This window comes from Parus major, chromosome 3 (genome assembly GCF_001522545.3).
Source record: "Parus major isolate Abel chromosome 3, Parus_major1.1, whole genome shotgun sequence".
NCBI classification, from domain to species: domain Eukaryota; kingdom Metazoa; phylum Chordata; class Aves; order Passeriformes; family Paridae; genus Parus; species Parus major.
Genome location: NC_031770.1, coordinates 35686392 through 35714375, shown reverse-complemented (window position 1 = coordinate 35714375; position 27984 = coordinate 35686392). Strand labels below are relative to the sequence as shown.

The 27984-nt window shown below is 39.9% G+C and overlaps 2 protein-coding genes across 6 annotated transcripts in view; both read right to left on the bottom strand.

Annotated features, from left to right (window-relative positions):
* Positions 1 to 11868, bottom strand: part of BIRC6 (baculoviral IAP repeat containing 6) — a 173698-nt gene extending 161830 nt beyond the window's left edge. For 4 of the 5 annotated variants that reach the window (XM_033512629.1, XM_015621424.3, XM_015621423.3 and 1 more), the window contains exon 1: positions 11463 to 11868. In XM_033512629.1, coding sequence (XP_033368520.1) covers positions 11463 to 11700 — 238 coding nt within the window. In that variant the 5' untranslated portion in view covers positions 11701 to 11868. The remainder of the gene's footprint in view (positions 1 to 11462) is intronic. The other variant, XM_015621419.3, reaches the window with a different exon arrangement.
* Positions 11869 to 13187: 1319 nt separating this feature from the next.
* YIPF4 (Yip1 domain family member 4) lies at positions 13188 to 27762 on the bottom strand. Its single transcript, XM_015623043.1, has 6 exons — positions 27501 to 27762; positions 23898 to 24051; positions 21035 to 21206; positions 18806 to 18883; positions 17013 to 17126; positions 13188 to 15831 (listed from the first exon to the last, which is right to left on the bottom strand). Exons 1-6 carry the CDS (start codon positions 27583 to 27585, stop codon positions 15694 to 15696), a joined length of 741 nt encoding a protein of 246 aa, XP_015478529.1. The 5' UTR covers positions 27586 to 27762; the 3' UTR covers positions 13188 to 15693.
* Positions 27763 to 27984: the final 222 nt, after the last annotated feature.

Sequence of the window (27984 nt, the reverse complement as noted above, 5' to 3'; positions counted from 1 at the left end):
AGAACACATACATTATGTGCATCAATACCAGTTTCTGCATTTTCAATTTAAATTAAAATATCCAAACAATATCTCAGTACTCATTTCAAAATACTGCAAGCATGAGAAAAACAAATGAATGTAGTTTCAGGAGAGCAAAAGTCCTATCTGTTTCATTAATTTTGTACCGTAAGATTTGAGCATCAAGCTTAAAGAGAATCTAAAACTCAAGAAAAGGACAGGTTAGTGAACAGCAAAACTATCTTTTCAATTTGAGACAAAAACACACTTCCTGCTAGAACCTCACTCAGCTACTTCTCACATTTCTCACATGTACCTGGGATTAAAAAAACCTTATGTATCAGTTGTCCTCATTTGCCACAAGGCAAGTGCCTTTCTTACTGCTAACACTTCTTGTAATCATAAAACCAACTGAAAGTTAGCAAGTATAACACCTAATTACATGCTAGCTAAGCAACACATCTGCCAAGGCAAGCATAGCAGAACACTTGCATTTTGAGGAAGTTCTGCAATGCAAATATTAATAAAAAAGAGAAAATCCTCTCCTAAAGTTCAACTTATTGTCTTAATTTGCTATATTTATAGGAATCTATTTTAAACTAATACTACAGAAAAGCACAACTATGGATGAGCTGCAAAGGGTTCAAACAAAAGAGGATGAAGAGCAAATCACTACTAGTCTGGTCTTAAAAGGAAGTTGTCTCCAAATTATTTCACATCAGTGCTCCCAAATGAAACAAAGACATGGTGGTTGTGAACAATTGGGAACGTCATAACAAGAAGATGTCTAATGCCTGGCCAAATCAGGCCATGACTGCACATAATTACTGAATTTATCAGTTAGAGATTCTCCCTTGTTTCTCCTCTTCTCTTCCTCATGTACATCCCCTGTGAATTTTTCAGCAGTGTAGTTTTATATTCCAGGTCCAGGCCTGGCACCTTATTTGCACTAAAATCACCTCACCAAAGCAGTCTGCTGTCGCCACAAAGGCAGTCCATGAGCCCCTCTTTTCCCCAAAACAAAAACATTCTCAAACTTGAGGAAAGGATAGGAAGGAAACTATTAGATGAACACAAGTTCAAATCCCTATTTTAGACAAATTAGGTAAATGGCTTAGTCCAGTTATATACAAGTAACATTTTCTCTTCTAGATTTCACTATACACACACACCTTCATCTGCCACATCAGCTGGAAGAGCTGTCCAGAATGATTTAATAAAGAAAAAACACACTAGAGCTGAAGCAGGAAAGAAAATTCAAAATATTATCCAAACAGCAAGAATGCTGAAGGAGACAAATACCCAGATTTGCATTACAAAGTGCTTTCAAACCCACTTATTTGCAAAAACTGGATTTAGTTAATAAACAACAAGACATATGATCTAAAGTTTATCTTTTCCTTTAGCAAAAAGCAGGACAGAGTTGCTTCAGCATCAGTTTCATTACATGATAGCTGGTTTTAATAATCCTTATTAATAGGAAGATGTGTTATCTGGGCCAAAGCACTGGAGACTGCCACATGAATATTAACTAGATGTGTCTGATCAAGCAACTACTAAGAGATGCAAACACTAACATTTAAAAGGTTTCAGAACATAAACAAAACCCCACTGAGATCAAGACAGTTCATATCTCACTCACTTTGCAGGCATAGAGTTCTCTCCCACTGTACAGACTCAAAATGAGAGTGAATCAGCAGGAGGATGCTGCTGAGCTCCTTGTGCCCGTGCTCTTTGTGTGGTTTCAGATCTCCATGTATCTGACATCACTTGGATGTACAGAACACAACTGCTCACAGAGCTTTACGCCGTTATTCCAAGAACAAATTAGGAAAGATTTCACAAGGTATTCTAGAATCCTTCCTGCAAACCCAGATAAACTGTGAGAATGTAAGTCCCTGCAATTCTTCTGCAAACACCTCACAGAGGGCACATTCTTCTTCAAAATTTTTCTTATAGTGAAAATGATGAAAAAAATTCAGGAAAGTTTTCTTTCAAAGAGTGCAGACAGATTACACAGCTTCCACCCACAACCAGACACGGGCAAGGAACACTTCGCAGCTCAGTAACAGGAAGTTCCCGTTCTTCAAGTGCTAGTCCCATCATAGCATTTCACAACAAAGAAACTTTGCCAGATGAAATTTTACTACTAGTTCCTCTTTTGGTCCCTAAAGTGGCATCTGAGTTCACCCATTATGTATCCTGCAGTCTCTTCAACAGGAGAAAACATCTCCACATATGGCACTTTTTGAACTCCCAAGACTGTTTGGCAGGAAATGGTTTAGCTTCTCACCCTTCCAAGCTCCAATACTGCAAGGAGATTCCAAGACATCATGCTGGGAGAAGCAGTCAGTTCCCAAAAGCAGATGGATGGGCTATAGGGCAAGTGAAAAACTGGCTACATTGTCCTGTGCAAAGTTAGTAGTTAAGGACACAACACCTAGCTGGCAGCCAGTGATGAGTAGTACCCAACAAAGCCTGATACAAGGTTCGCTTGGATGGTGGGACATGCTGCACCTTTATAGAGAGTAGGTGACACCAAAGGGACATGACTGATACAAAGGGGCAACTGATACATTAAATGGCTGGGCTGCCTTTTACAAGGATCTCAGACAGAGGAATGTCTTGACACAAATCTTCTGATGTTCAGTGAAGACAAATGCAAGGTCTTATACCCAGAATGGGATATAACCCCATACATCAAGAGAAGCTGGGGACCGATTGCCTGGGTGGCAATCCAACAGAAAGAACTTGGGGATCCTGATGGACAGGATGAACAAGTGGCAGCAATGCATCCTCTCAGCCACAAACTGTTACCATAGAGGGGACCATGGGAAAAGATCAGTCTCTAATCAGCAATAAGCCCACATCCAGAATATCAGTTCCATCTTTGCTTCTCCATCTGAGATATCGGCACATGTGTGACAGTCCCACGAATGGCGGTACTAAGTTAGAGGGCTAGAGCATACAACATGTGGGGAAAGACTAAGAACTGGGCTTATCTTACCAAGAAAAAATGGTTTAGGAGAAAATTTAACAGCAGTCTTCCATTACTACAGCAGTATTTCAAACACTATTTTAGACTGCTGAGACCTTTCTCTTTTGGACATCGCTTTAAAAAAAAAACTACTAAACAGAGAAGCAGCGCAGTGAATCAGAGCAAAATGCTCATAATCCCAAGACAAAGACTTTGCCCAAGACAGTGGTCTAAATGGTTAGTGAAGAATTTAAGAAAGGTAATCTACACAATGGTTCTTTCCTCTAACACTCTCAGCCCCAGTCAATTTGCACTTAGGGACCTTCTGACCCAAAAGAAATTTTGATTATTATAATGACCTTTGACAGGTTTTTCCTCTATCACTTTGTCCAACACTGTTTCAATTCCACAAACATATAGCATCCACAATGCCCTCTAGTCAGGAGCTCCATATTTTACTGTTTCTCATAGCTACTTCTTTTGATCCCTCAGCTCCTGTACTTGAATAATCAACTCCCAATTTTTCATTTTCCACATGCTCTCACTCTCTTAACTCCCCATTCTTAATCATCCCCATCATCTTTTTCAGACTGAATACTGTTTCACATACATAAACCATTCTACACCTTAAGTTTCTGGTACTGTTACACTCTTTTTGAGAAAGAAATACTGCACATATAGACATTGAAAAATGACATATAATCGGATGAGTTCTTGACAACTTCTCTGGCATTTGCTTATATGGTAACAACTGAGCATTCAGCTGGTATTTCATATTCCTAGCACAATTCCAAGATCTCATTCTGGCATTATGAGTTAGTTTAGACTCCATTATGTACACCGGGCTACAATGCCACTAAATTCTTTTGAGTATTTCAAGTTTATTAAATGCATTCTCATATTCTCCTAATAACTACTTCTACAGGAAAGCTGAAGTAGTACAGACTAGATTCATGCACATTTAAGTTATATTTAAAAGTGAAATTATTCTTTAGGATTCCTTTTCAAACTATTCAGACAAGCTGGAAAAATTAAAAGGTCTTTTACACTTTAAACAAGTATTTGCAGTGTAAGAATATTTGAACATGGTGATCACATAAGTTAAACCTCAGTTCTGCCACTAAAGAAGGCCATTCAGAAAAGCTACCTTAAGCCTGGCCATGCCAGGTGCCTTCTGTAGGTACTGGGAAGGCAGTTCCTCCACAGATTCAGAATAAGGACATTTCCTTTCTCATTATAGCATGGGGAGGGAACCTGAGATTATTTGTTGAAGAATGCTGGTCTTGTGACTTCTGGCTGACAAAAGCGGTATCAAACTGAACAGGAAAAATCCACGAGTAAAAAAAGTTTAACGAGTAGTGTTAGGTGTCATCATTTACATCGCAACATAAACCTAGGACCCTACAGAAGCCAGGTCAGCTAAGTCTATCCCACTATTTCTCCACATTAACCACACTACCTTCTTATTCTTCAATTAAACACACTATTTCCAGTCTTCACTACCATCTTCCCAGATTCCTACTTCCCTAATCCATTCCCCATTCTCATTCAGGCACTCCATCATAGTTCTCAGTGCCACCCTTCACCCTCCCAGCTCTTCCCTTCGAAGTTTTTCACAAATCTTTGTTGCCTGTTGCCCAGTAAACAAGGGTTTACCAAACTGTTCTCCTACAGCTGCCAAATGCAACAACAAAATCCTGAGTGCTTCATGCTCAGTCAGATCAGGGAACTGCAGTGGGTCAAACAGTTTTCCCTCCCGAGATGTACAGGAGACTGAAGAACTGCTGACAGACTGTATGCTATGCAAGCCTTCTTTAACCAGCATTTGTGATTGGGTATGTTTCCACTAATACTACTGATTTTCAAGACAACTTAAGCAAATTCCCTCTTAAGTTACACATTAAAAAGTTATCAACACTCACTGAATGGCCCTAGCAAACAGCTCAAGAAAATTTTAAATATAATAGTGTTTATATTGATGTGACAGATCAGTTATTATTTCCATAATTTTACACTTTTAAACTTATACACAATGTCTATTGACTATCATCCTTACCTGCGGAGTGCTCTTTCCCCAGCATGCACACGAATCTTCAAAATAAATGTTCTACAGACTTCCTGTCTACTTTTTTACTGGCAGTGTACACTGGGTCCTTAACAAATCTTGATACTCTTCCCAAAGACAAGGAAGCAAAGGACTTGTAAGTGTTACTATTCATCTGTATTTCAGAAATAGAAGAACTCAGGCCAATAGCTGTTCTTTCTTGAAAATTCTACTCACTGACAAGCACTCATCTGGTGACTGCAAGCAGCCAGTGCAATTAAGAGAGCATTAACTATTTAAAGGACAGCTTTCTAGCAGAAAGCAATACTGTGGCATCACTTAAGAACCATCAGGAAAGGGAACTGACCCATGTGTAAATTTTTTATTTAAAAATCTTAAAAAATTGTGAAAAGTTACTGAGCCCACTGGAACAGATAACATGTAACAAGCTATCTCACAACATGACCTGGGACAGTCTGATATACTCAGAAGTTGTCCATGAGTCCACATGACTGCAAGCCTCATCTCCATCTTCAAGGCAGCCTAAGAAACATTTTTTAAATATGTCATACTGTTCAGAGAAAATTAAAGAATGCTTGTAAAAGCAAGGATTGTCACTTTGTTTCCTGAATTGAAAATAACTAGAAAGAAAACCTGAAATAACAGACCATCACCATACCAAAAAAATCAGTCCTAATCATTATTAAAAAAGAATTAAGATGAATCTTCATCTGGGATAGATTTTTCTCATAGTCTGTCCTATAAAACTTTAGATGTTCTGTTTTCACTTAAGTAATGGATACCAGTGCAACCATAAAAACACAGTTATAACCATGTAACTAAAGACTCAGAAAGTGGTTCTACTGGGCCAGCTATCATTATGGTGGGCTGCCAGAAAAGACCAACTATAGGACAAGAGAATATGCTAGATACAAACCACTGATACCAGGATGTTCAGAATAGTAAAAGATGAGGCTTTTAAAGATCACTAGGCTGGGGAAAGAGTAAAAGCCTTCTCCATGCTTTCATTACTACAAGTCCAACAGAGATACACCTGCTTTTTCCCATAATGTTCTGGACTTGAACTATCAAGTTATCTTGTCAGAATACATTTCTGCCAAGTTTCTTCTACACCTTATACAACACAGTACAAAACATAACTGGGAGCTGAGCTGAAGGGTTTATTATATAGGCATACTAAAAGCTCTCTTGACCAAAGTTGGATAATAATCAGCACTGAATGAAAGTAATTTTTTTCCCTTGATATCAATGAGAAATGCCTTAACTACCTGTGAGACAATTAGGGCAGGAAGTCAAAGTTCAAAACCCTGACACAAATCTCAGCACAATGTTTCTTCTTCAGGTAACTAAGAAGCATTTGAAGATTCATCTTCTGCAGAAGACCTTTTTCAAAGTCCATATGCAGAGACCTAGGAAATTTCTGATTATCTGATATTAAAGCATTCTGCAACCTTTAATAATACTGCACTGCTGTTGCAGTGACAGCCGTGAATCCATCAGTCCAGATATGAACGATCTGTCAATAAAATGAAAAAATGTTGTGTGATCATGCCTGGCACCATAACATATGCCTGCACTGCTGCCTGCTATAACTTCTAAGTGAAACATGGACATGCAAACATCCCTTTAAAGCTATGTGAAAAGAAAAGATCTCTAATTTTACTCTGTTGTAGCTTCTGTAGAAGATAACCCAGATGTGCTTCAACAGAGCCTGGAAATATCAATTAACAGCATTTTGACAGTTTGGCAAGATGCTTGGTAAGTTAGATGGGATATCTGACATACTCTGATTAAGCTAGTAGACAAATGGAGCTCACAGCAGTTTAGAGCCCTTGCTAGCATAAAACACTGAAATCAAATCTAACATTTCACCTATCCTATTTTCTCAAATGCTTAAGGCACCTCATGAATGATCTTAAGACCACATAAATAAAAGAAATGATCTCTTTAAAAAGTATTTCACCTAGATTAGCAGTCACCCAAGTATGCTCAAATGCATGGTGGGCTGTAGCACATCACTAGACTTGTCAATATGTGATGAGAAAGTCTGTGTTAAGAGCAAGGGGCATTATTATTATTATTATCATCATCATCATCTTTGTTTCATAGTGGAACAAAAGAATACAAGAAACAAAAAGATGGAAGAAATCTGCCCCAATTTTGAGGAATGAAGGAGAACATGATCAGTTTTACTAGTGAGTTTCAAACAGGTGAAACTGTTGATGGTGTCTTCAAATAAACCAAGTGTAGAATTAGATGACTGAGCATCTCAACAGTTTCTTCCTAAAGATTATTGTAAGTGCAAATTCCCTCTATGACTTCCAAGTTCCAAAAGAGAATATTTTCCTCTTGTTTTGCCTTCTGCATCGCATGGAAAAGAATCAGAAAGAAACAGAGCTGAATACCCCTTGAGAGATTTCCAAGGCACCATAATTTAAAGTTAGACAGCTGAAGAAAAACAAGACTTCCCAAAAGAGAACTCTGATATGGAATGGTGTTGAACTTGAGGGCACAGGTGAGCCTCCTGGGCTGGGATCTATTTATTTCTAAATTCTTCTGATGGAGGAACAGCTCTTTAGGGCCTCTGATGATAATGCAGAAACTCTATTTCCCCTGCAGGAACTGGTATATATGTACCATGAACAGATCCTTCCCTATACAGATTTAGAAGTCTATATTTTGATTCCTGTTAGGGCCTCTAGAGCAATTTAGAAGGCCTTAGCTACAAAACACTGCAGCTTAGCAAACAAGGCTCTGAAGTTACTGCTACATCAAATTAAACTAGAAATATCTACTGGAACATTCAAAATTGTCACTGTCCATCTGATGGTACATTTCAGTTTCTTATTTTAATCCTGCCTCTGGGAGTTACAGCACTCTCCCAGTGCAGAAGTTTTCTTACTTTATTTGTAAATAGAAGGGACTGATAAATCAAACACGTCTATGAACACAAAGAGAGTCACTCAAGACAAATCTGGAAGTTTGTTTAGATTCTTCATGGTTTTTTGGTCTTGTTGTTTTGGTTTGCTTCTTTTGAGGCCAAGGAAAATGCTCATCTTTAGTGCTGTATTTGAAGATTGCTCATTTATGCTTTTTTGGCTACCAATGTTCAACTTGAAACTGAAACCACAGAAATATTTAAATGTCTAAGAGGGAAAATAAACTACTTGATAGACTTGCGTGACAGATTCAAAACCAGTCCTGACAAACCACTACAAGCAAATAAACAGAAACGCAGAACATTCAGAAATCACAAGAATTTCCCTTGCACTCCCAGTCTGGTTCTCTGAAATGCACAGTGTGGATGCAACAGTCTTGACAGAAAGAAAAGGACAACCTTGTGACCAGGTAAGACAGGGCTTAATGTTAGCGTTACCTGATTTTCCCCTCACTTTTATGCACTACCACGCTCTGGGCTGTTGCAAATGATCACCTGGTCCTCCTGAATAGGCCTACAGGGCTCATGCTGGAAACAGATTAAAGATGATTACACACTTTCAACAGACAGAGCTGCTGAAGATTCAGCATGGTATAACAATCCACATTGAATTCCTACAGCCTGGGACCAGAAGAACAGTCTCTGGATCACCACATACGTTAGATCAATGAAGTCCACATGAGGAACTGAAGCACACAGACCACATCCTAATGTCTGGACCCCATCTATAACTGAACTGTCTTCTGGCTGTGAATCTTTTGCCTTGCTCTTTTACACACTGAAGAGCAATCTGCATTTCTATTCTAATGAAGGCAGCCTCCACTGCTCTACCACATTCAGCATTCCACAGGTTCAATCTTTTCACAGAGAATGAGCTCAAAGCTTAATATATATTTCCGCAGTGAACTGTGACTGCAAATACAAAACACACTGAGGCTTGGTGGTGTTTCTTTTCCTCCCCTATCCTACCTTCATAGGAGAATCTTTTCCTTGCTCTGCTTTCTAGAAAGAGGCCTGCTACATTTTTTTTTCTTTGGGTAACAAGCAACAACATTTCTGTCCAACATAAATCTTTTGGCAAGGCAGAAGACCTGCAGCCTCAATTACCAAGGAGGACAAGCAGTCTCCCAGGAGAAGCAGTTTTGATTCCTAGAGACTCTATTTTTAGTTATAGTACCAGAAGTCCCTGAAGCAACAATATCCTTTGGCCTGTCATTTATGGCAGGGGTGGGAGCAGGGACAGAGTTGGTCTACAGGTCGAAGTGTCCAGCTACTACTATCCTGCATTAAAAAAACTCACGTTGTAAAGTGCAGGCAGATATCAGAGAGCAAATAAATTCCCTTCTCCTTCTCTTCCTAAAGACGGAAGGAAGAGAGAGAGAGAGACAACAACTGTGAATAGGATTGCTAATAGCCACAACAGACACCAACTGCTGAGATGAACCAGATTTCTGACAGGCATGCCAGTCTGAATCTGTAAGAAAATTAATCTAAAGTTTCTTCAAACTAAACTAAGGTTATCATTTTTTTCCCCAGTAATAAAGTCATCAGCTCTACTGCACAGATAAAATTTGGGTAGATTGCAAGCAATTCTGTTGTTTTATGTGAGGAGGAGTAGAACCCATCTTTTACAGCCATGCTGTCACAGAGAAGACTGACACTAAAGGAAGTATACATGATTGAATGTACGTAACAGAAGCAAAGCAATATGTTATTTTCAAATAGTTACTATTTAGGGGAGAACTGCCATTAGCATTTTGAATACTGAGTCAAATCCTTTGAAAGGATTCTATCACAGCAAAGTGTAGAATCACTTTGATTTACAGTTCACTTCCTTTTCTGTATCTGAGAATAAAACATCTCCTACATAGACAGCCAATTACAAATTAAGTCCTCTATTTATGCCCTCTTCATCCACAACTTAAAAGCCATTTTTAAATTCATGCAATAGCTTGAAGAAAAGAAACAAAGTTATTCATAAAAAAAGCACTTAAGGAGACAGCACGGTAAAAGGGAATTACAGAAGCAGAGCGATCTGAATCCTGAACAATGCAGGAAACACCACACAAGAGCCTCATTCTCCATACAAGCAACTGACAACAAAAGCAGCTGGCACCTTCTTAATAATTCCACAAAACTTTTTTTTTCCCCCTCAATTGCCCCAAATGCTTAACCTTTACGTACAATGTACCAACTCTGAGTTATGAAAGGACATCGGCAATTTTTGTCCTGTTCCCTTCAGTTTGACATTGCAATAGAGTTACTGGTTTTCAAGGTGAAAGTGTACATATTGCCTAGGCTATGGCATTCCCATGCACTTCTTGGCATTACTGTACCACGTTCAGGCAGCAAACAACCTTTCACCACCACCACTCAGCAAAGCAACATCTTATTAGCAATACACAACTGTAAGGAGAACCTGAACACGGAGGCACACAACTGGTAAGAAGCCTATCTTTCTATTCCAAGGGCTGGACTCACAAGGAGACAAACAATCCTACCCAGCACCCACCGCCAATATTCTGACAAGTGCCACAGTTTAAAAGCCATTAATAAACAAGGAACAAAAGCTGTTAAGGGCAGACGGATCTTTTTCTACCGAGCTAGTGTATTAACAGTGCAAAAACACTAACGGTCAACAAATAAAGTTGCTTCATAGTTATGGAGATGCTACAGTCCAAGCCTCCACAAAGTCAGTACACGATCATGCCTCCTGAATATAACAGCAGGGATATGGTTACTACCACCAGACACAGTCAAGATAGCCAGCAGTCTGAAGAACTACTCAAACACATACAAAATCATATAACCAAATACCTTCATAAAGGATTCTGATCTTAAATAGTTCTAAGTCACAGGACAAATGACACCTTTAAGCAGTAAGCCTTAAAAAAACAGAATAAGGCTCAATAAATAAATTATTACAGTATCACATATCAATAAGAACTAGAACTATGCCTGTCCTGCCTAACAGGCTGCTTCTAATCTTTGGAAGGTTCAACGTTACACGATCCACAACAACACCTGCAAAAGCAAAATTAAAAAATACAACCCCATAGATCGCAGCCTTCCATCCCCATTTAGATTTTTCAGTAACCATGCCAATATGTTTTACAGAACTAAAAAGCCTCGGCGATGTCTACACACAGAGTATCTCTGCCCCGAAGAGTAGGAATCACAGGCTCTGGTTGGAAGAGACCTCTGAGATTCACCGAGTCCAGCCTATGCCCAAACACCACCATGTCAACTGGACCACGGCACGGAGCACCGCGCCAATCTCTCCTTAAACATCTCCAGGGACGGCGACTCCACCAACTCCCAGGGCAGAGAGGCCGTTCAGGCCAGAAAAGGAAAAAGGGGTGACAATAAGCCGGGGGGATCCTCCGGCATCCAGGGCCCGAGCCGGGCGCGGCCGTTCCTTCCCGAGGCTCCCCCGGCGCGCCTCGACACCTGTTCGGCCCCGCTCCCCGCTCCCCGCTCACCGCCGAGCGCCGACGCCTGCAGCGTGGCCCCCGAGGTGCCGTCGATGACTTTGATGGCGCCGCGCGCGGTCACGGCCAGGATGGCGTTGAGCGCCGGGTGGTAGCACAGGCTGCAGAGCCCGTCGGCGTCGCAGCGCAGGCAGCCGTCCCGCAGCAGCAGCCACTCGCAGGAGCCCGGACCGGGACCGGGCCCCGCCGCCGCCGCCGCCGCCGAGGAGCAGGAGGCCGCCGCAGCCATCTTCGCGGCCGCCGCCGCCGCCGCCCTCAGGACAAGAGGCCCGCGGAGAGCCGCCCTCAGTGACAGTCCCTGGAGCCGCCGCCGCCAGTCACCATCCGGGTCCGGGGAGAGGGGGAAAGGGAGAGCGCCCGCGTGAGCGGGAAGTGACACAGCCGCGCCGGATGCGGAACCGAGCGGCCGCGGCCCGGCGGGGGCGGGGGCGAGGGGGCCGCTCCGCGAGGGGCGGGGCGGGGGCGGGGCTGCGCTGGGCTGCGCGCGTGCGCACCGCCCACCGCGCCCCGGCTCCGCTGTCGCCGCCATCCCGGGCCGCGGCCATCCCGGCCCTCGCCGCTGCCGTCTCGGTAGTGCTTCGGCCAAAAGCTGGGCCGTAAGCGGGCGAGCTCGCATGCCGCCCTCCGCCTCAGGGAGAGCGGAGCGGCGATTTGTGTTTCATACCCCGGGGTACGAAACACGGATTTGTGGTTTTGACCCCGAGTGTGCGGGCAAGCGCCGGTGTCGGTGGCCTCAGCGCTGGTAGGGAGTGCCAAAGCCGCAATGCCTCTGCCCCGCGGAACTCACGCTGCCCTTGGAAAGGGTGTCCCTGGCCTCGGGGGACACTGCGCCCACGAGAGCATTGTGCTCTGAAGCAGTGCTTCAAAAATGACTTGAGTTTAATAAAACATTTTGTATTTTGTTGAGATTTCCACCCACTGAAACACCAATTCAGTAATTTGTATAGCTCAGCCTACCTGTACACGTTACTTTATCTGCCCTAGGCTTTATTTGATGTAAATATTTCACAAAGCTGACTGATGGCCTTAAAGCTAATTTTCAAATACCAAGGTTTCTACAGAATATTTTTATTAGAAGGACCCAAATTAGCACAGGCTGCTCTAGCAGGGAAATTTTTAAAGAAATACAGGGTGTGAAGAAAAAGTAAGGAAACCAAACCAAACCCACATGGGTACGTGTGCCACCCAGGCTAATCAAAATTGTCCTGAGAGCAAACTGAGCAGCTTTTAAGTTTGCTGCAGTATTTCAAGAAAAACACTAAACACCAGTAAGGATAATGATAAAATTACAGCAGATCTCAAGCAGTATGTTGTCTCAACAATCAATTCCAACTTCTCAAGTAAGTTTAATTTTTCTGATAAAATAGCAGAGTATGTCTAACAGGTAGAAGAAGAAATAGGATGTACATGTCAAGCTGCTCTCTAGAGATCATTCAAAATGCATGCCTCAGCCAAGGTGTGATACCCATGTCACCATCCCAAAATGAGGTGTTGCATCTTAGAAAGGCAATTTTGTTGCTAGATTGACGTGCTCCAAGTTTCCAGTTTTAACAGACTGAAGTAGTATGTTGATTATCACAAAAACTTACTTATAGCCTCAAAGCTATTGCTGCTATGTATAGCATCAATATATTGGTGGCACGCACAGGAACACGGATATGTGTTAATTCATCAATATTCAGTATTAAGTCAGTAAATATAAATGAGCTTCATACATTCTGTAAACAAGTTTAATTCAAAATTTTTATAAAATACATCTTGTATTTACACACATACCTCATCTAAAAATATGAGTTTGTTGAATGCAAAGTTATTACAAACTATCAGATTCATTTGAGAGCTGTTTGTATGATTCTTGCACAACATATGCAAAAAGTGACCCTAAAGATACTAAGATTAAAAGGTGCAAATCTGCAATTGGGTACAAAATATGTACTATGTTAAGTGCATATCTACATTGCATATTACACATGTGCCAAGTCTGTGGAAAGGAACAGTTAAAATTCCAACTATAAATTTCATAGAACATTATTGGAAAGGGAGGTATTTGGAGATTCAATAGAACATTTTTGCATCCTTTCGATATTCAGTCAGTCCAGATGCAGAGAACACCTCATGAACAACTGTGCAAAGAGAAACTAAGCTCAAGGCTGTCTGACAGCCTAGTAACCTAAATGTGTTCTTGCCTTTCACCCTTGTGGGGACAGAAGTTAAACATATTCACAGGGGCTGGGTGGAGTCTCATAAGAATAGTTGGATATTCCTGTTAAAAAAGAAATGTAAGTCATGAAAAAAAAGAGGTAAAATCAGATTATCATGCAAGATTCTAAAGCTAATATGTTTTTTTTAATACACTGCAACTTCCCTTTTTTTTTTTTTTTAGAATATGGTATGAATGATCTCAAAACACTTGTAGATAAGAAATTAGCTGCTGCTGATATAAATTGGTTTAGTATCACTTTGCATTAATTCCACCACAACTTATTCAGAAATCAAAAAGCAGGTGAAAAGTCCATCACTCTACCAACTTTTCTCTTTTTATATATTACAAGCTCAAGTATTACAGTACAATTTATGTGCAGCACTAAATTCAAGTAGCTCTGTTTAAAACCAACACAAGCATCAGCCAGAAAAGCAGACTGAATAAGCTAAAGGTTTGTGGGAGAGCTGGAATTTAATTATGTATTTTGCATCCGTAATGACTGGAAAAAATAAGTTACCAAGCTGGCTAGTTACACAGTCTAAAAAGCTGAAAAACTACAGTTCTTGTATGGAAATATGTCCATCAAGGATCCAAGACAGCCCTTGTTATTACCTTCTCACTTGATTTTTATTTGTAGCATTAAAAAAAAAAAAAAATTGGGGGTGTGGGGAGAATGGGAAATTCGTTTTTCTGTTGCCAGAAAAATAAACCCCAAACCTTCAGAGCTGTTTGTTGATACTAAATCCTGAAGATTGCAAATGCCTATGTTAGTACCACAGAAAGTGAACTTCAGTGGACTTCCCTTGTGAAGAAGTATTACCATAAGGACCATTATATAAGCAATCAACACAGTACACAGGAAATATTTAACATGTCATCACATTATTACATAATCCTTGGAGAGTCAAAATTAGCAAGACTCTAACTGTTACTAAGGCTGTAACTCTGCCTTGTTTAGTGGAGGGAGAATCTGGCCTTCCAAATCTTTCTTATTTCTCTTTGCAAGGGATTAATAAGATTGGTGGGGGAAAAAAAAAAAAAAAAAAAAGAAAGCATGTTAAATATCATGCTGTTAAAAGCAAAACAGAGCAAGATGTTGTAAAACATAGTTAGGGAAGCAGTATTTTTATTTTGTCATCATAAAATAACATTGTTTAAAGATCACACAAATTTGATAGATCATCTCTTTTTTCTCCAACATTAGGCCAGCACTAGTGTTGAGAAAGGTGTTTACCCATTTCTCTGTAAATTTATACTTTTAAGTAAAATAATTTGATTCTCTAAATATGCACTTTAATTAATTATGTCACACAGTAAATATCTTGCTCCTTTGGTCAGAGATAGTAAATGAAAACTTCAAATATTTGAATCTTCAATTTTTAAAAACCCAATATACATCCTTAACCAAGGAGTATTTACGGTACACACAAGCCATAGATACAAAATACACAGTATATACACGTTTTGAAAACAAATTGGAATTTATAAAAACTCAACAGCCAAATCACAGTAATTGAGGCACTAAATTAAAAGTAGTATCTTCTTGTCTTGATTATACAGACTATTCTGTGAACAATCAGGACTGTTTCATAAATATATATTATCTACAGAATTTGCTGTGCCAAAAAAAGCCAGCTGTGTTTAAGCTCAAAAGAAAAATTGCACTTTGAGATCGTTAACAGTTAACTTCTTATTTTTAATTCTTGAATATAGTAATCTGGTCCCAGTGCTTTTGGCACAGGTATTGAGTTGCAGTTTTGCTACGCTTTGTTATAAAACACAAGGTTCTTTTATTTTGTTCATTAAAATCTGAAGAGTCTTAAACAAACCTAGAACTTTGATACAAATCTATATAGCTACAATTGCTTCATTAAATAATATACACAAATATGCTCTTCCATCTTACATCTCAACAACTGGATACAAAACAGTCACTTGAATTCTCCAGCCTTCTTAATCTTACACATTATCAGTCTGCAAGCGACTGAGATATGGTTTCTGGCCACATCTTACACTAGATCACACCCCAGTATATAAGGACAGAAAATAAATGTATAATAAAAAGATTGGATAAATTAGAAGGGGTTTCTTGGTCTTGAATTCTTCTCCAACTAGTAATGATGCAGCACTGTATGCAGCCCAAAAGACTCCAAACAACTGAAAAAGAAGATGAACAGTCTTAGCTGACACCACAAGGAAATCTCTCCAAATAACACAGTAAAAATCACTTCCCTCAATATAATACAGAGTCAGCCACAAGAAGTAGTACTTGTCACAGCCCAAGAAGTTATGCCATTTGGGGTTTGTAATGCATTTTCATACTAGTGGTGCAAAGATAAGAACCTTGCAGAGATTCACCCTGAAGTAAACACAGGACTGTTAGTAGTAATCAAGTAACAGAGGTTCCATGAATGTATATTTATTTTGAAGTTACATATTAGTTAACTGGCAAGTTAATGATTTACGTTCTATCATTTATCAGTAATCACAGATTATCAAATCTCAAATACAGCAATTTTGTAACTGATCATACACTCTAGTTGTACTTCAATTATGCTGTTTGCCAGCAAGCTAAAGGGACAGAAATAATGAAATCAACAGAACAAACCTCCAGAAAGTGTACAGCTTAGCTCATAACAGAAGTTTATCAGTTAACCTTCCCAGGCTCAGCAGTAACTTCAAAGGCTACCTAAAAGGGTTTTAAGAAGTACTGGAAGTGTTCAAGAGCGTTATGTTGTTCTGGGATCTTTCAGGGAATGTTGCTGGTTCCATAAAAGGTGTCCAGCAGCAGGTGGTATCAGAGGCAGGTTTTTCTTTGTGCCTTACATTCCCCATCTCTAAATCAGAACAATCCATACCTTCTCTGCAAAGAGTATGGAGAGCTTTGTACTGCTACCACTATGGGGAGGTCTCAGAACAATGACTAACGTCATATTCATGCTGCAGTGGCTAAAAATAATCTGGCTGATGGGGGAAGGGGGAGAACAGCTTATTTTCAGATTCTTCATTCTGAGGTTTAATTATGCATTCTCTTCTCAAAATGAGAATCCCATCTTTTTTGTAATGCAACTATTAGAGCACAGCAAAATACTTAAATACAATCTACTCTAGTAGCAACAGGTGTTGTTATAGCAACAGCACTGTATATCCCCAAGCACTCAAATGGAGCATTTAAAACAGCATTCACTTTCCACCATGCTAACCAAAAGGACCACAGAGCTCAATTTGTAGTTCTGAAAATTTTGACACATCATTATGTTTTCCCCGAGCAGATTACTTGAAGTATTAAGAAAGTGACTTAAAAATAACTAAATTCTCAATAGATGATATGAACTTACTTTTATTAGAGTAGAAACAACTTCAAATGATCCAACCACCAAAAGAACAGGTGCTATGACAATGAGGGGAAGTAGGGAATATCCTATTACACCAAGAACTTGGCCATAAGCAACCTGAAATTTTCAAGCACATAAAAATAAACTTTGCAGTACTCAATCTCTGTCATCAAATACAATTTGTTCTTGTTATAACACTATGAATAACAATTATAATGTATTCTACTCATGAAATTTCAGCTAAAGAAGGCCTGCTAGTATAAAAATTGGTTTTGCATGCTAAAGCCTAAAATTAGAAATACTTTGTCTCTTTTTTTTTTTCCCCAAAACACTCTAAATGTTCACTTTCAAAGGAAGCCTTTACATATGATATCCAGGAGCACAGAACTGCAAAAGAACTCTCAAGGACCATTTATAGTCCTGGTTGTCAAAAGCAGCAAAGACATAATTTTCTACATTAATAAACTCATATCCATTATACATAAACAAATACATAAAGCACATGATTTTTATTTTTTTTGTGTGTCAGTGGAAGACTTAAAACTTGATCCCTGTAAGGAATAGAATTCTAATTTCCAGCTGCAATTTATTGTGACTATCTAGAACAGAGTTGTTCCAAGTGCTTCCATAACTTCTTTTATCTTCAGAAGGAGATGTCTGATTTTCCCCTGCTATGGTCTGTAATGTTCCTGTGCACACCTAGACTTCTTGGATTTAACAGGAGAAGTAGTGGCATCTTGTAAGCATTTTCTTGTGGATGATGATCCTTCATGACAAGCCCTGAAAACCTATACTTTTTCTCCAGTTTATACATCTGATACTTTCCATTTTGAGCCATAAACCAGATTGATTTATGGGCATCTGTATTGTGTTGAAATGCAGGAATACCATGCAATCACATTTATAAACACTTTTTCCTTCAAAACAGCATTCACACACAAAGACTCTAGAAATCATGATTAAAAGGAAAATTAAAAAAATGTAAATAACATAGGACCTCTGCAACACTGGTGCATCATTAATGCAATATCCATAGTACAAGCATAAAAATCAAGCATCACTGAACATTTAGTTCTTCACAACAGAGTTCAATGCTGCAGATCCATGTTAAGAAGTTTTATCCTCCTGACTGCTCCACTGCAGCTGTCTATGGGCCTTGCTCCAAGACATTTTGTGTTGTTTACACCTGAATCTCTTAATGAGTCAATTTGTAAACAGCTCAAGCAACTATTCCAACCCTGCTGGTGCAAGCATCTGGATGAAGGGATGCAGGCCACAACTCCAGTTGGCTTTGCAGTTGAGAAACATGCCCTGGCTTTTGTACTTTAATGGGTTTGAACTTTATCAGGCCAGGGATTAAAACAAACCCTGTAACAAAGCAGGTGCTTTACACACAAGGACATCTAACTGCTGTTAGCCCTCCAATTAAAAAAAAAAAAAAAAAAAAAAGTTTCCATTTAGCCCAGCGACCAAAAACTTGAAAGCATTTCTCCCTCAAGAATTGACTTCAGTTCTGATAATTTCTGGTATTCACAGCACAAATTTCCAGACTGCTTATCACTTCTAAGCACACCATCCATTGCACCAAGAGATTAGTTGATGATCTCTGTATTTTAGACTTCATTTTAGAGACTGAAAATCTGAAATGTTGACTTTACACTTAGTAACTGCATCAATTCTTAGCTGGTTACAAGATCCAAACCCAAACGCTATGAAAACCCAGCTACCGCTGAAAAACATAATCAAGAGGCTTTACATTACCTCCCTCTACATCCTTTTCACATACAGGTACTTACTTCTCCTCCAAGAACTCTGGCCAGTAAAAAAATTGTCAAGGATCCAAATATCCATATAGTTATAATCCAAGAAACAACCTTGAGAGATAAAAAACAATTCCTTTATGAGTAATCGTCATAGTGAAAAAGGAAAATGCAATTCCATAATTGTTTTCACTGAAGTCAAGGATTTTATTATGCAAAACTGAATTCTGAATTGTGGCAAGAATAGTGTTTAGTATCACAATGTAATTAGCAAATAAAGTTCAGAGGTTACATTTCCAGAATCACATTAATGGTAAATTTGGAGTGCACGGAACACACATGCAATGTCTTCTGTAATAACAGGAATAGGAAGTTGAGTTAAAACTACCCTAAATGTCTTCATATCCCACCTATTACAAAATATGGGCTCAGACAGTTTTTAAAAGTCATCCCATCCACTATAAGGAGTTGGAATTCTCCTTCTTTCACTTATAAAGATGTCTCTTTATCCTTTACTCAAACTAATGCTCAGAAGACATAGGACTTTAATTCTCAGCAGGACTTGATGATGACAACTTAATAAAGAGCCTCTGATTTCTGGGACCAAGTCTGTCACTATTTTTTCTTGTTTCTTTCATAGTTCTGCACTTAAACTACAGAAGAAATCCTAAAATTATTCTCTGGCTTAAAAGAACCTTCAAATTAACTTTGCTGGTTTTGGTGTTGAGCCACTGAGAGGACTAGAAGTAAAGCTCTCCTTTCTGAAATGCCTTTTTAGAAGGAAACAACAGTCTTAAGTCAAATCTCTGTACCTCCAAACATACGATGACTGAACTTAAAAAATTAAGTCAGTACTCAGTTCAATACTTTGCTTAACTGAAAGTTCCATATTTCCAGAAGAATGAAATAGGAAAAAACAGATAAAAATCACAGCAGCAATAAAAAAAAAATTATAGTGGCTTAATGCCATTTGTGAAAATAGCACATAGCCTCCTTTTACTTCCTGTTTTCCTCTACTGACTAAAAGAAGAGGACCAGATTAAAGTCTTAGAGCAGAAGTGCTCATCTCTCTCCAGTTTAGAGCCCACCTTTGGGTTTGTCTAGTCCAGCTGCTCTCAGTCATCCTGTTGCTGGCTGCTAGCTTTCCCTCCTCATACATATACAGCACTCCTGCATCCATATGGTAAACCCACTGCTCCTAAGAAACATTAGACCCAGTGTTCCTGTACAGAAAGTACACAAACTGCAGGAGGTGACTCATCTGTCAGGGTCAAAGAATGGTCCTTGCTTTGCCAAGGAGACAGGTGAGTGGTCCACCCAGATGACTTGAACAAAAAAGTAGTTTAGTCTTTGAGCTTCATAGAGACAAGATACTGAGAGTGAATTCTTAGTCAGCATTTGGTACACCACATGGAAGCCAGAGGTTCCAAAGGGAATGATTTTATCCCACCATTCACAAGAATTCTTGCATAAGCACATTCTGCTGGTTTACATATGGCTTATTGCCATACTTGGTCACATTCAAAACAACTGTAACCACACATTTAGTTGTAAAGATTTCCAATGCAGGAGCACCTAGTCTTACATTCAAATTGTTACTACAAATAACAATTCTTTATTTTAATAGAACACAAGGAATAAAGCTAATGGTCTTTATGGAAGTCAATTAAATATGCACAATGCCTCTGAGCAGCTCTTCACCCTGGAGTTCAAAAGGAATTATGGAAAAAGTCTATTGACCAGAGGAAAGTTATTTGATTGTAACCGAGCAAGGATGACAAAATAGCAAATGTCACTAATGAAGACTAAATATACCAGATAACAGCAGTAATATAGTATGAACTAAATAAGCAGCTTTATTTGTCAGGAAATTAGAATTCATGGCATCCAAACAAATGCTTTTCGCTAACATTTTTTAGTAATGAAAAGCAAGTTAACAAAAGGTCACAATTAAAATGGAAAGATTCACTAATATAACTATAAACCCATTAGTATCAATCTGGTTCCTCTAGAAACCACATCTTTCCTTTGTTTTACTGTATAAAAACAAACTTGACATTTCATCATGATTAACTTACCCGTGGGCTATTTAATGCATTTCTAACTGCTGTCTTTCTACATATTAACTTGAGAAACAGCACTTGAAATGCCCCACATTAGTATGTGAAGAAAAGACTTTCTACCTACGTAAGAATGCAAATTGCTTAGCAATCACATCCCCAAATTTAGTTCAGATTTCTTTATAGGCAGAAGATTTATACCTACCTTAAATTGTCCATATAATGAAATCATTGAGAAGAAGAGGACAACTGCCAGAGGACCCCAAAAGTCTGGATTGTCTCTCACTACCTGCCTATTGAACCCAAGAGATGGCATAGGCATCAACACACATCGAATCTTGTAGTAAATATCCTTCAGATCAATGTCGAGTTCTTCCCTGAAAATGTAAAGCAAGTGAGCATTACTATACACCACAGTAACGAAATACAGCTAAAAACATAAGTACAAGAGGTTTATAGAGCAAGTCTCCTGTCAGCCACAAGGCTTTCTGAAGCCACGACTAGCAAAGGAACACTTTGTCCACAATAAAGCAACACCATACCTTCATGCTGCATTCAGTAACTGGTGGGACACAGATTTATTTAATTATTCAAAAACAAATTACATGACTGAGAACAGAAAATATACACAGCATACCAGCAATGACCAGGCTGGATGGGGGCTCTGGGGAACTTGGACTGGTGAAAGGTGTCCCTGCCCAAGACAGGGGGGGTGGTACTGGATGATCTTTAAGGTGGCTTCCAACCCAAACCATTCTAGGAGTCTGTCCCTGAGATTCCTTGACAGTCTGCATTAAGATAGGAGGTCTATTTTTCAGACACACTAGGACATGTGACACATTTGTATCATTGTAACTACAAGTCAAAGACATGCATAGATAAAGAATGTCTGTGCATTTCTATGCCAAGCAGTTTGCCATGAGCACATTTGCTATGAAAATACTTTATTTCAAATTCTGCAAGAAAGAATACCATTACATTCATTAATCTTAAACCATTCCAAATACATCACACAAAACCAATATTTAAGTTTCTGTATTTATTTTGTATTTTGTATTGATTTTGTATTTGTATTTTTTATTTAAGTATTGAAAGAAGTTCTTCCTTCAAGAACAGTAGCTTTCAACAGACCAGTTTGCTCCTGTTGTTTAATTTCTGGCTTGTTTCCACTGTGGGTAAAATAAATAGAAGTAGCTTGAACTAGCAGCAATATGTATCAACAGATCTTCCCTTCTCTCAGTGCCTTCTCTGCTTCCTGTTACAAACTCTCTGCAAGCGGATACAAATTGGCCAGAAGACTCTTCTGCCCAGGTCTCTGATCTGGTACGTGTGGCCCTGACTGGACTAGCCTAATCAGAAAGGAATCAGACTTCCAAAGTAATGGACAATTCCACTCCTTTATGTGCAAAACCTCAGTCTGAAGAGTTGTAAGAGATTTCCAGCAGATATACCACTCCATATTTAAGAACACAGTGAAGAAAAAGGTAGAATTATATTCTAAGTTAATTTATGAAGGTTTTGTCCAAGGTTTTGATTTTTTGTTTTTTTCTTCAGAAAAGCTGAACTCAGAAATAAGTGCAAATATATGACTCACCACAACTTCTGTTTAAAAAAACAAATACTGCTAATTCAGTCCCTCAAGGCAATTCCTGGATTTCTATTACTAAAGCTACTTCAGAAGAGGTATTACTAACTGGTGACTAAGTAACAAGAATTGTTCTTTAACCATCCCTGAATCTAAGGAATAGACTAGAAGCATCTATTTGCCACCATTTACTTAAGAAGGACATAGCAGACCTATACTTTACTGAGAAGACTTTGTAACACAAATCTTTGCTGCATGGAAATAATTCTTTCTCATTGTCTAGGTCTTCTGACAGTTTCTCATGTGAATAAATTGTCTTTTGCATGAACCTGACAGCTACCTCACCTGAAAATGATGGTAGCCGTATTGGGAAAGAAGTGTCTGGAGTAAGGCTGCCCAATGAGAAAGTAAAAAAAAAATAAATCTCACTTTATGGAACAAAACATTTGCACAGTAGCACTGTGTTGGTGAACTTCCCTTAGCAGGCTGCTGTTCTTTCAATCCTTAATAGGATTGTAAGAATTCATTATGACACATGTTTCTGGGAATAATCAAAACAACAAAATTACACAAAAGTCAGAATTCCTATGTTGTCACCTCACTACACCAGTCTGTTTCTTAATTAAAAGTTAAGAGGTTCACAAAACAGACTTATTCACACAAGGAGCTACTTCTGCACACTTTAATTTAAACCAGTTCTCAAGTAGCACTGTCATCATTAAGCTCTCCAGACATCTGTTGTCTCCCAGCACTCTCATCTGAGTTCTTCAGAGTATTCTGTCTCACTCCAATTTTTTAAAGCATCATTATGTTTAATTCATGAGAAAACACTGAGACACTGAGAATGAAGTTGCTTAGGTGCAGAACAAGGACCAGGCTGCCTGACTCAGTGTAGTAACCTTAAGGTACAAATTTTCTTCAGCCAGCCACGTTTCTGTGAACAGAACAATGGATACGAGACTTTCAGTTTTAAGGACACTATTGTCTTTCAGCATGAGCACCCTTTAAATCTAGCTTTATAGTAAAAGGCAGCCTCAAAGATTATAAAGTTTGTGCTACCTTGGTTATAGCATCCCTACTGTAATAACCATGATTCACAATGCTTTTGCTTCAGACTAACTGACAGAATTGACTGAGATTTACTTAAAAGGAATCTTCCCACGGGTTTGTCTTAGCCTTTGATTTTTGCACAATATCAAGAAATATGAATGCAAAAGATACAAAGAATATAGTCTCATTTTTTTAGAACCTTTACAAGATCAACAGTTAAAAGCAAAACAGACATAAAAGCTTTATCCTTATGGAGATTAAAATCCATAATGAGAAACAATGTTTCCATTCTTGCACCAGAAAACACTCATTGGTCAAGCAATTTGTAAAACAATTCTAGTCACAGCAGAAGGCTGTGGGACAACGAGAGACTACAAGTTGTTTGTTTTCCCTACACAGCTAAGATAGATACCCAAGAATAATTAGGACATACAGGAGTGGCTTGTTATCTTCTGGGTCATCATCTTCCACTTCCAGAAGCCAGCCATATCCTCTCTGTCTTAGGAATGTAGTCGCAGTAGATTCTTTGATGAATTCTCCTCCAAGATTTAGCTTAACATCTGGAGTTGTTATGGAACCACTAAGATCTAAAGAAAAAGGGAGAAAAATACAGATCTTTTAATGTCTTGACAAAAGCCATTCGATTTTAAAAGTACTGGAAGATAACAAACATATTAAGCTACACCTGTTGGTCATCACCATAAGACATTCAAAGTTACAAAACAAAATGATACTTTCACAGATACATAATTTGAAAGTGTACTTGTGATTTTATTGCAATAGTAACAATGTTGAGTTAGGTCTGAAATACCAGGTTTTAGCTTTTTGATGGGACTCATGTTTTATGACACGGTGGTGGTACAACAGAAAGGCTTCCATTTGTGCTTTATCATTAAGTGTTTAAAGGCACAAAAGGAGGACACAGAGTCTCATCATGCTATAAATTTGGAACCATTTATAATTTTTTCCTGATCATACTCTACCTCTTTTGGCACCCATTTTTTTATGGTGGCATTGTTTCAGCCAAAACCACTCTCTGCTTTTATGTCAAATTTTCCATAAAAGGAAAACATTTGAAGATGTTTTAATTTGCAGCCTGCCTTCAATGCAGCTGAAAATGTTAGACAACCAATGCTATCGGAGATCTTTAGGCTCTAGACAATAAGAATAAGAGTTTTCTTTGACATACTATGATCTCTCTCTATCACAGTACTATGCAAAACAAAGAGCAATTTATCTGGTCGGTTTTGGCAAAGTTGTAAGTAAATATTAATATTTTTTTGCTCATTTTATTCACATATATAGACAGAAAATAAAGAAAAAATATAGGAAAACAAATTAAGCAACTTGATGATAGAGAAAGATACATAAGAAGTGAATAATTCTTCCTTCAGGAAATAATGGATTTCCATTATCTGCTAAGAAGGAAAAATACAAACAGAAATGTGTAAATATTTTGTACAAGCTTACTATAAATATATTGAGAGATAAATATTTTTTCCTTCTTCATCATTGTGTGTTTTTCACACATTGAAGTTCCTCAGCACGAATCTCCTGAAACACCTACCTATAGAAAGTACTTCTGAGACACTCACAGAGACACATCAGGCCATATGTGTACATTACACTTGCAACATCCTCTTTGGAAATATTACAGTGTTACAGAAACAAAATTTGTACAGTGACAGAATCTCAAGGTCTTTAGCCAAGATGTCTTAAGTGTTCATTGATCATTCAGTATTGCAATTAATTCAACAGAATTCTCCTTCCCAGACCAGCTTGCTTGGCCACTCACCAGATTCAAGCTTCTCCACAAATGCTTTTCAACTATTTCATAATCGTAAGAGTTACTGATCCATTCCTTTGATTCTTGGAACACCTTGTAAAGATCACCGTAACTTAAAGCAGGAATTTATTTCTCTTTGCTCTTCCCAGTCCCAGCACGCATACACCGTTCTCACCAGACTCAAACAAAGCCTTCCTCTGCTGTTTACAGAGGGAGGAAAAAAGAGAAACCTTAGTGCCTGGGCATCAAGCTGAAGCCTCAGAAGTTTTCTCTGTGGACCCTTATGTCATTATGAAATATTTGTTTCTGCTACAACATAACACTTTTTTGCGAGGATAGGTTCTTGCTATTCTGTGCATAAATGCAGCAGTCAAAAGAAGCAAACACAGCAATCCAACCAGCAGTTTTCTTTCTCCCTTCTCAGGGACCACTTACAATCCATCCTGAGACACAGATACTCCTACATGTCGTATTTACCAAGACTACTTTTAGCAGTTGGTGAATACCTGCGATCACACTTTAGAATTACAAAATCTATGAACATAATCCTAAGTCTGTTTTGTGAGACCTAGGGGAAAAGGGATTGGTCACCTGCTCTTCTGCAGGCTGCTTTGAATGAGAATTTTAACTGTGGGGCAACTGGGTGCTGGAAAATCTGCCCAGAACTGATGACACTGATGGTTCCTAACAAGAGTCTGGCTGCCTTCACTGATACTATCTCGGGCTGAACACCACAGAAGTAAAACCAAGGTCTCTCAGATGCCTCATTTCAACAAAGCATTGTAGAAAACCAGCTTTCAAAACAGTCTTGACTCTCAATTTTGAAAAAGCAATACAAGAGGCAAAACTCCAAACAATCTGCTCTTTCTACTACATCTGGTAGTAGATTGTGAACATCTCTCCAGCTTTCTTCCATACAGCTCCTACATCCCACAGAAATAGGATGGGGAAACTGAAAAGCCAATTTTTAGTTTTTCATATGGATGGACATTTGGGAAACATGTAAAAATTAAGAGTGCAATATGTAATATTTTAATTTTAAAATATCAAGATGTTTAATTTTGCTTATGTTTTCCTTTGCAAGGGTAGGTCTATCCAGCACTTTGAGGCCAGGACTACACCTGAACAGGCAGGAGATCACACCTTGCTCGTGCTCATAAAAAACACAGAGCCAAGTGTAATTCAACACAACCTACCAGAAAAGTGGCTTTACTGGACCAGGTTCAGCATTGACCAACAAATAATTCCAGGGAAGAAGAAGAGAGCTGCTGCTCAGAGGTACATGGATCTTTTTTCAGGCCAAGGCGAAGAAGAAAAAACTAAAAAAAGGAAAACTAACCAGCAAAAAAAACTCAGAAAAAAAACCCAAAAAACCACAGCCACGACTGTACTGTTGACTTGTATTTCTTTTCAGAAGGGCTGTGAAGCTCACTAAAGAACAGGTGATCAATTCTAAGTTACAATTCTACAGTAATTTCTCCAGCAATTCCTTTCCAGGGGGGTCACATGAGTGAGGATTTATACAATTCCCTAGTCACAATTATAAAAGTAACTAAATACATACATGAAAGTAGAATCCTTGTTATTCAAATGGTGAGAGACCAAAAAATAATTTTCCAACAAAGAAAGTTTGCACGATGTTGACTCCTGCACGTTCAGTTTCCAAGTTAGAAGGCACATCTTCACGGCATGCCGGTACACCACTGCTATTTGTGCAGCAGTTTGGCAGCAGGCCACACTTCACCCCCTAAATTACATACACGGCTTCTTCCTTCATGACTGTGCTGCAATGAGACACGGCGCAGACACTCTGGCACAACATTGCAGCAAACGTGAACATACGACACAATCCTCGGTAAGACAACAAGGTGGGCTTCCAGCGACACGGGAGCCAGAGGAGCGGGCGGTGACAGCGGTCACGGCCGTGTCACGTAGCCGAGACAACCTCGGCTCCGGCTCTCGGAGGAGCTGGGAAGCGGAGCGGCACGGCCGCCTTTGCCACGCCGCTGCCGCTCCCGTGATGCGGACGCGGCACCGAGCGGGGCGCACCCGCGGCTGCGGCCCCCGGGCAGCGGCCACCTCGGCCAGCCCGCTCCGCCCCCAGCCACGACACCAACCGCGGACGGAGGGCAGGGGGCGACACCAACCCCTCCTGCCTCTGCGGCCCGCGGACAGCCCGTTCCCCCGGGGCCCGGCCGAGCCCCTGCTTCGGGATAGCGAGCGCGGCCCTGCCCGCGGCCCCGCGCTCACCTTCGGCGTCGGCCGAGGAGACGAAGGTGAAGTCCCCGCTGCCGGGCGCGTAGAGCGGCGGCTGCTGAGCGCCCGGGGGCTGCATCTCCCCGCCCTCCGCGGGGGCTGCGGGGCCGGCGAGAGGCGAGCGGCTACCGGGGCCTGGGGCCTCCCGGCTCCCTCCTGCGGCGGCGGCGGCGGCGGCGGCACCGAGCCCAGGGCGCAGCCGCCTCACGGGGCGACAACAGGCGGCGCCGCCGCTGCCATTGGCTGCTCGCAAGGCGCGCCCGGACTGGCCGCCGGTGCTCCAGCGCTGACTGGATCCCGGGGCTGGCCCGGGAGTGAGGTCACTTCCACTGCGAGCAACGCTCCTCCTGATGGGACGAACCCTTCCTTCCTTTCCTTCCTTTCCTTCCTTCCTTTCCTTCCTTCCTTTCCTTCCTTTCCTTCCTTCCTTTCCTTCCTTCCTTCCCTTCCTTCCCTTCCTTCCTTCCTTCCTTCCTTC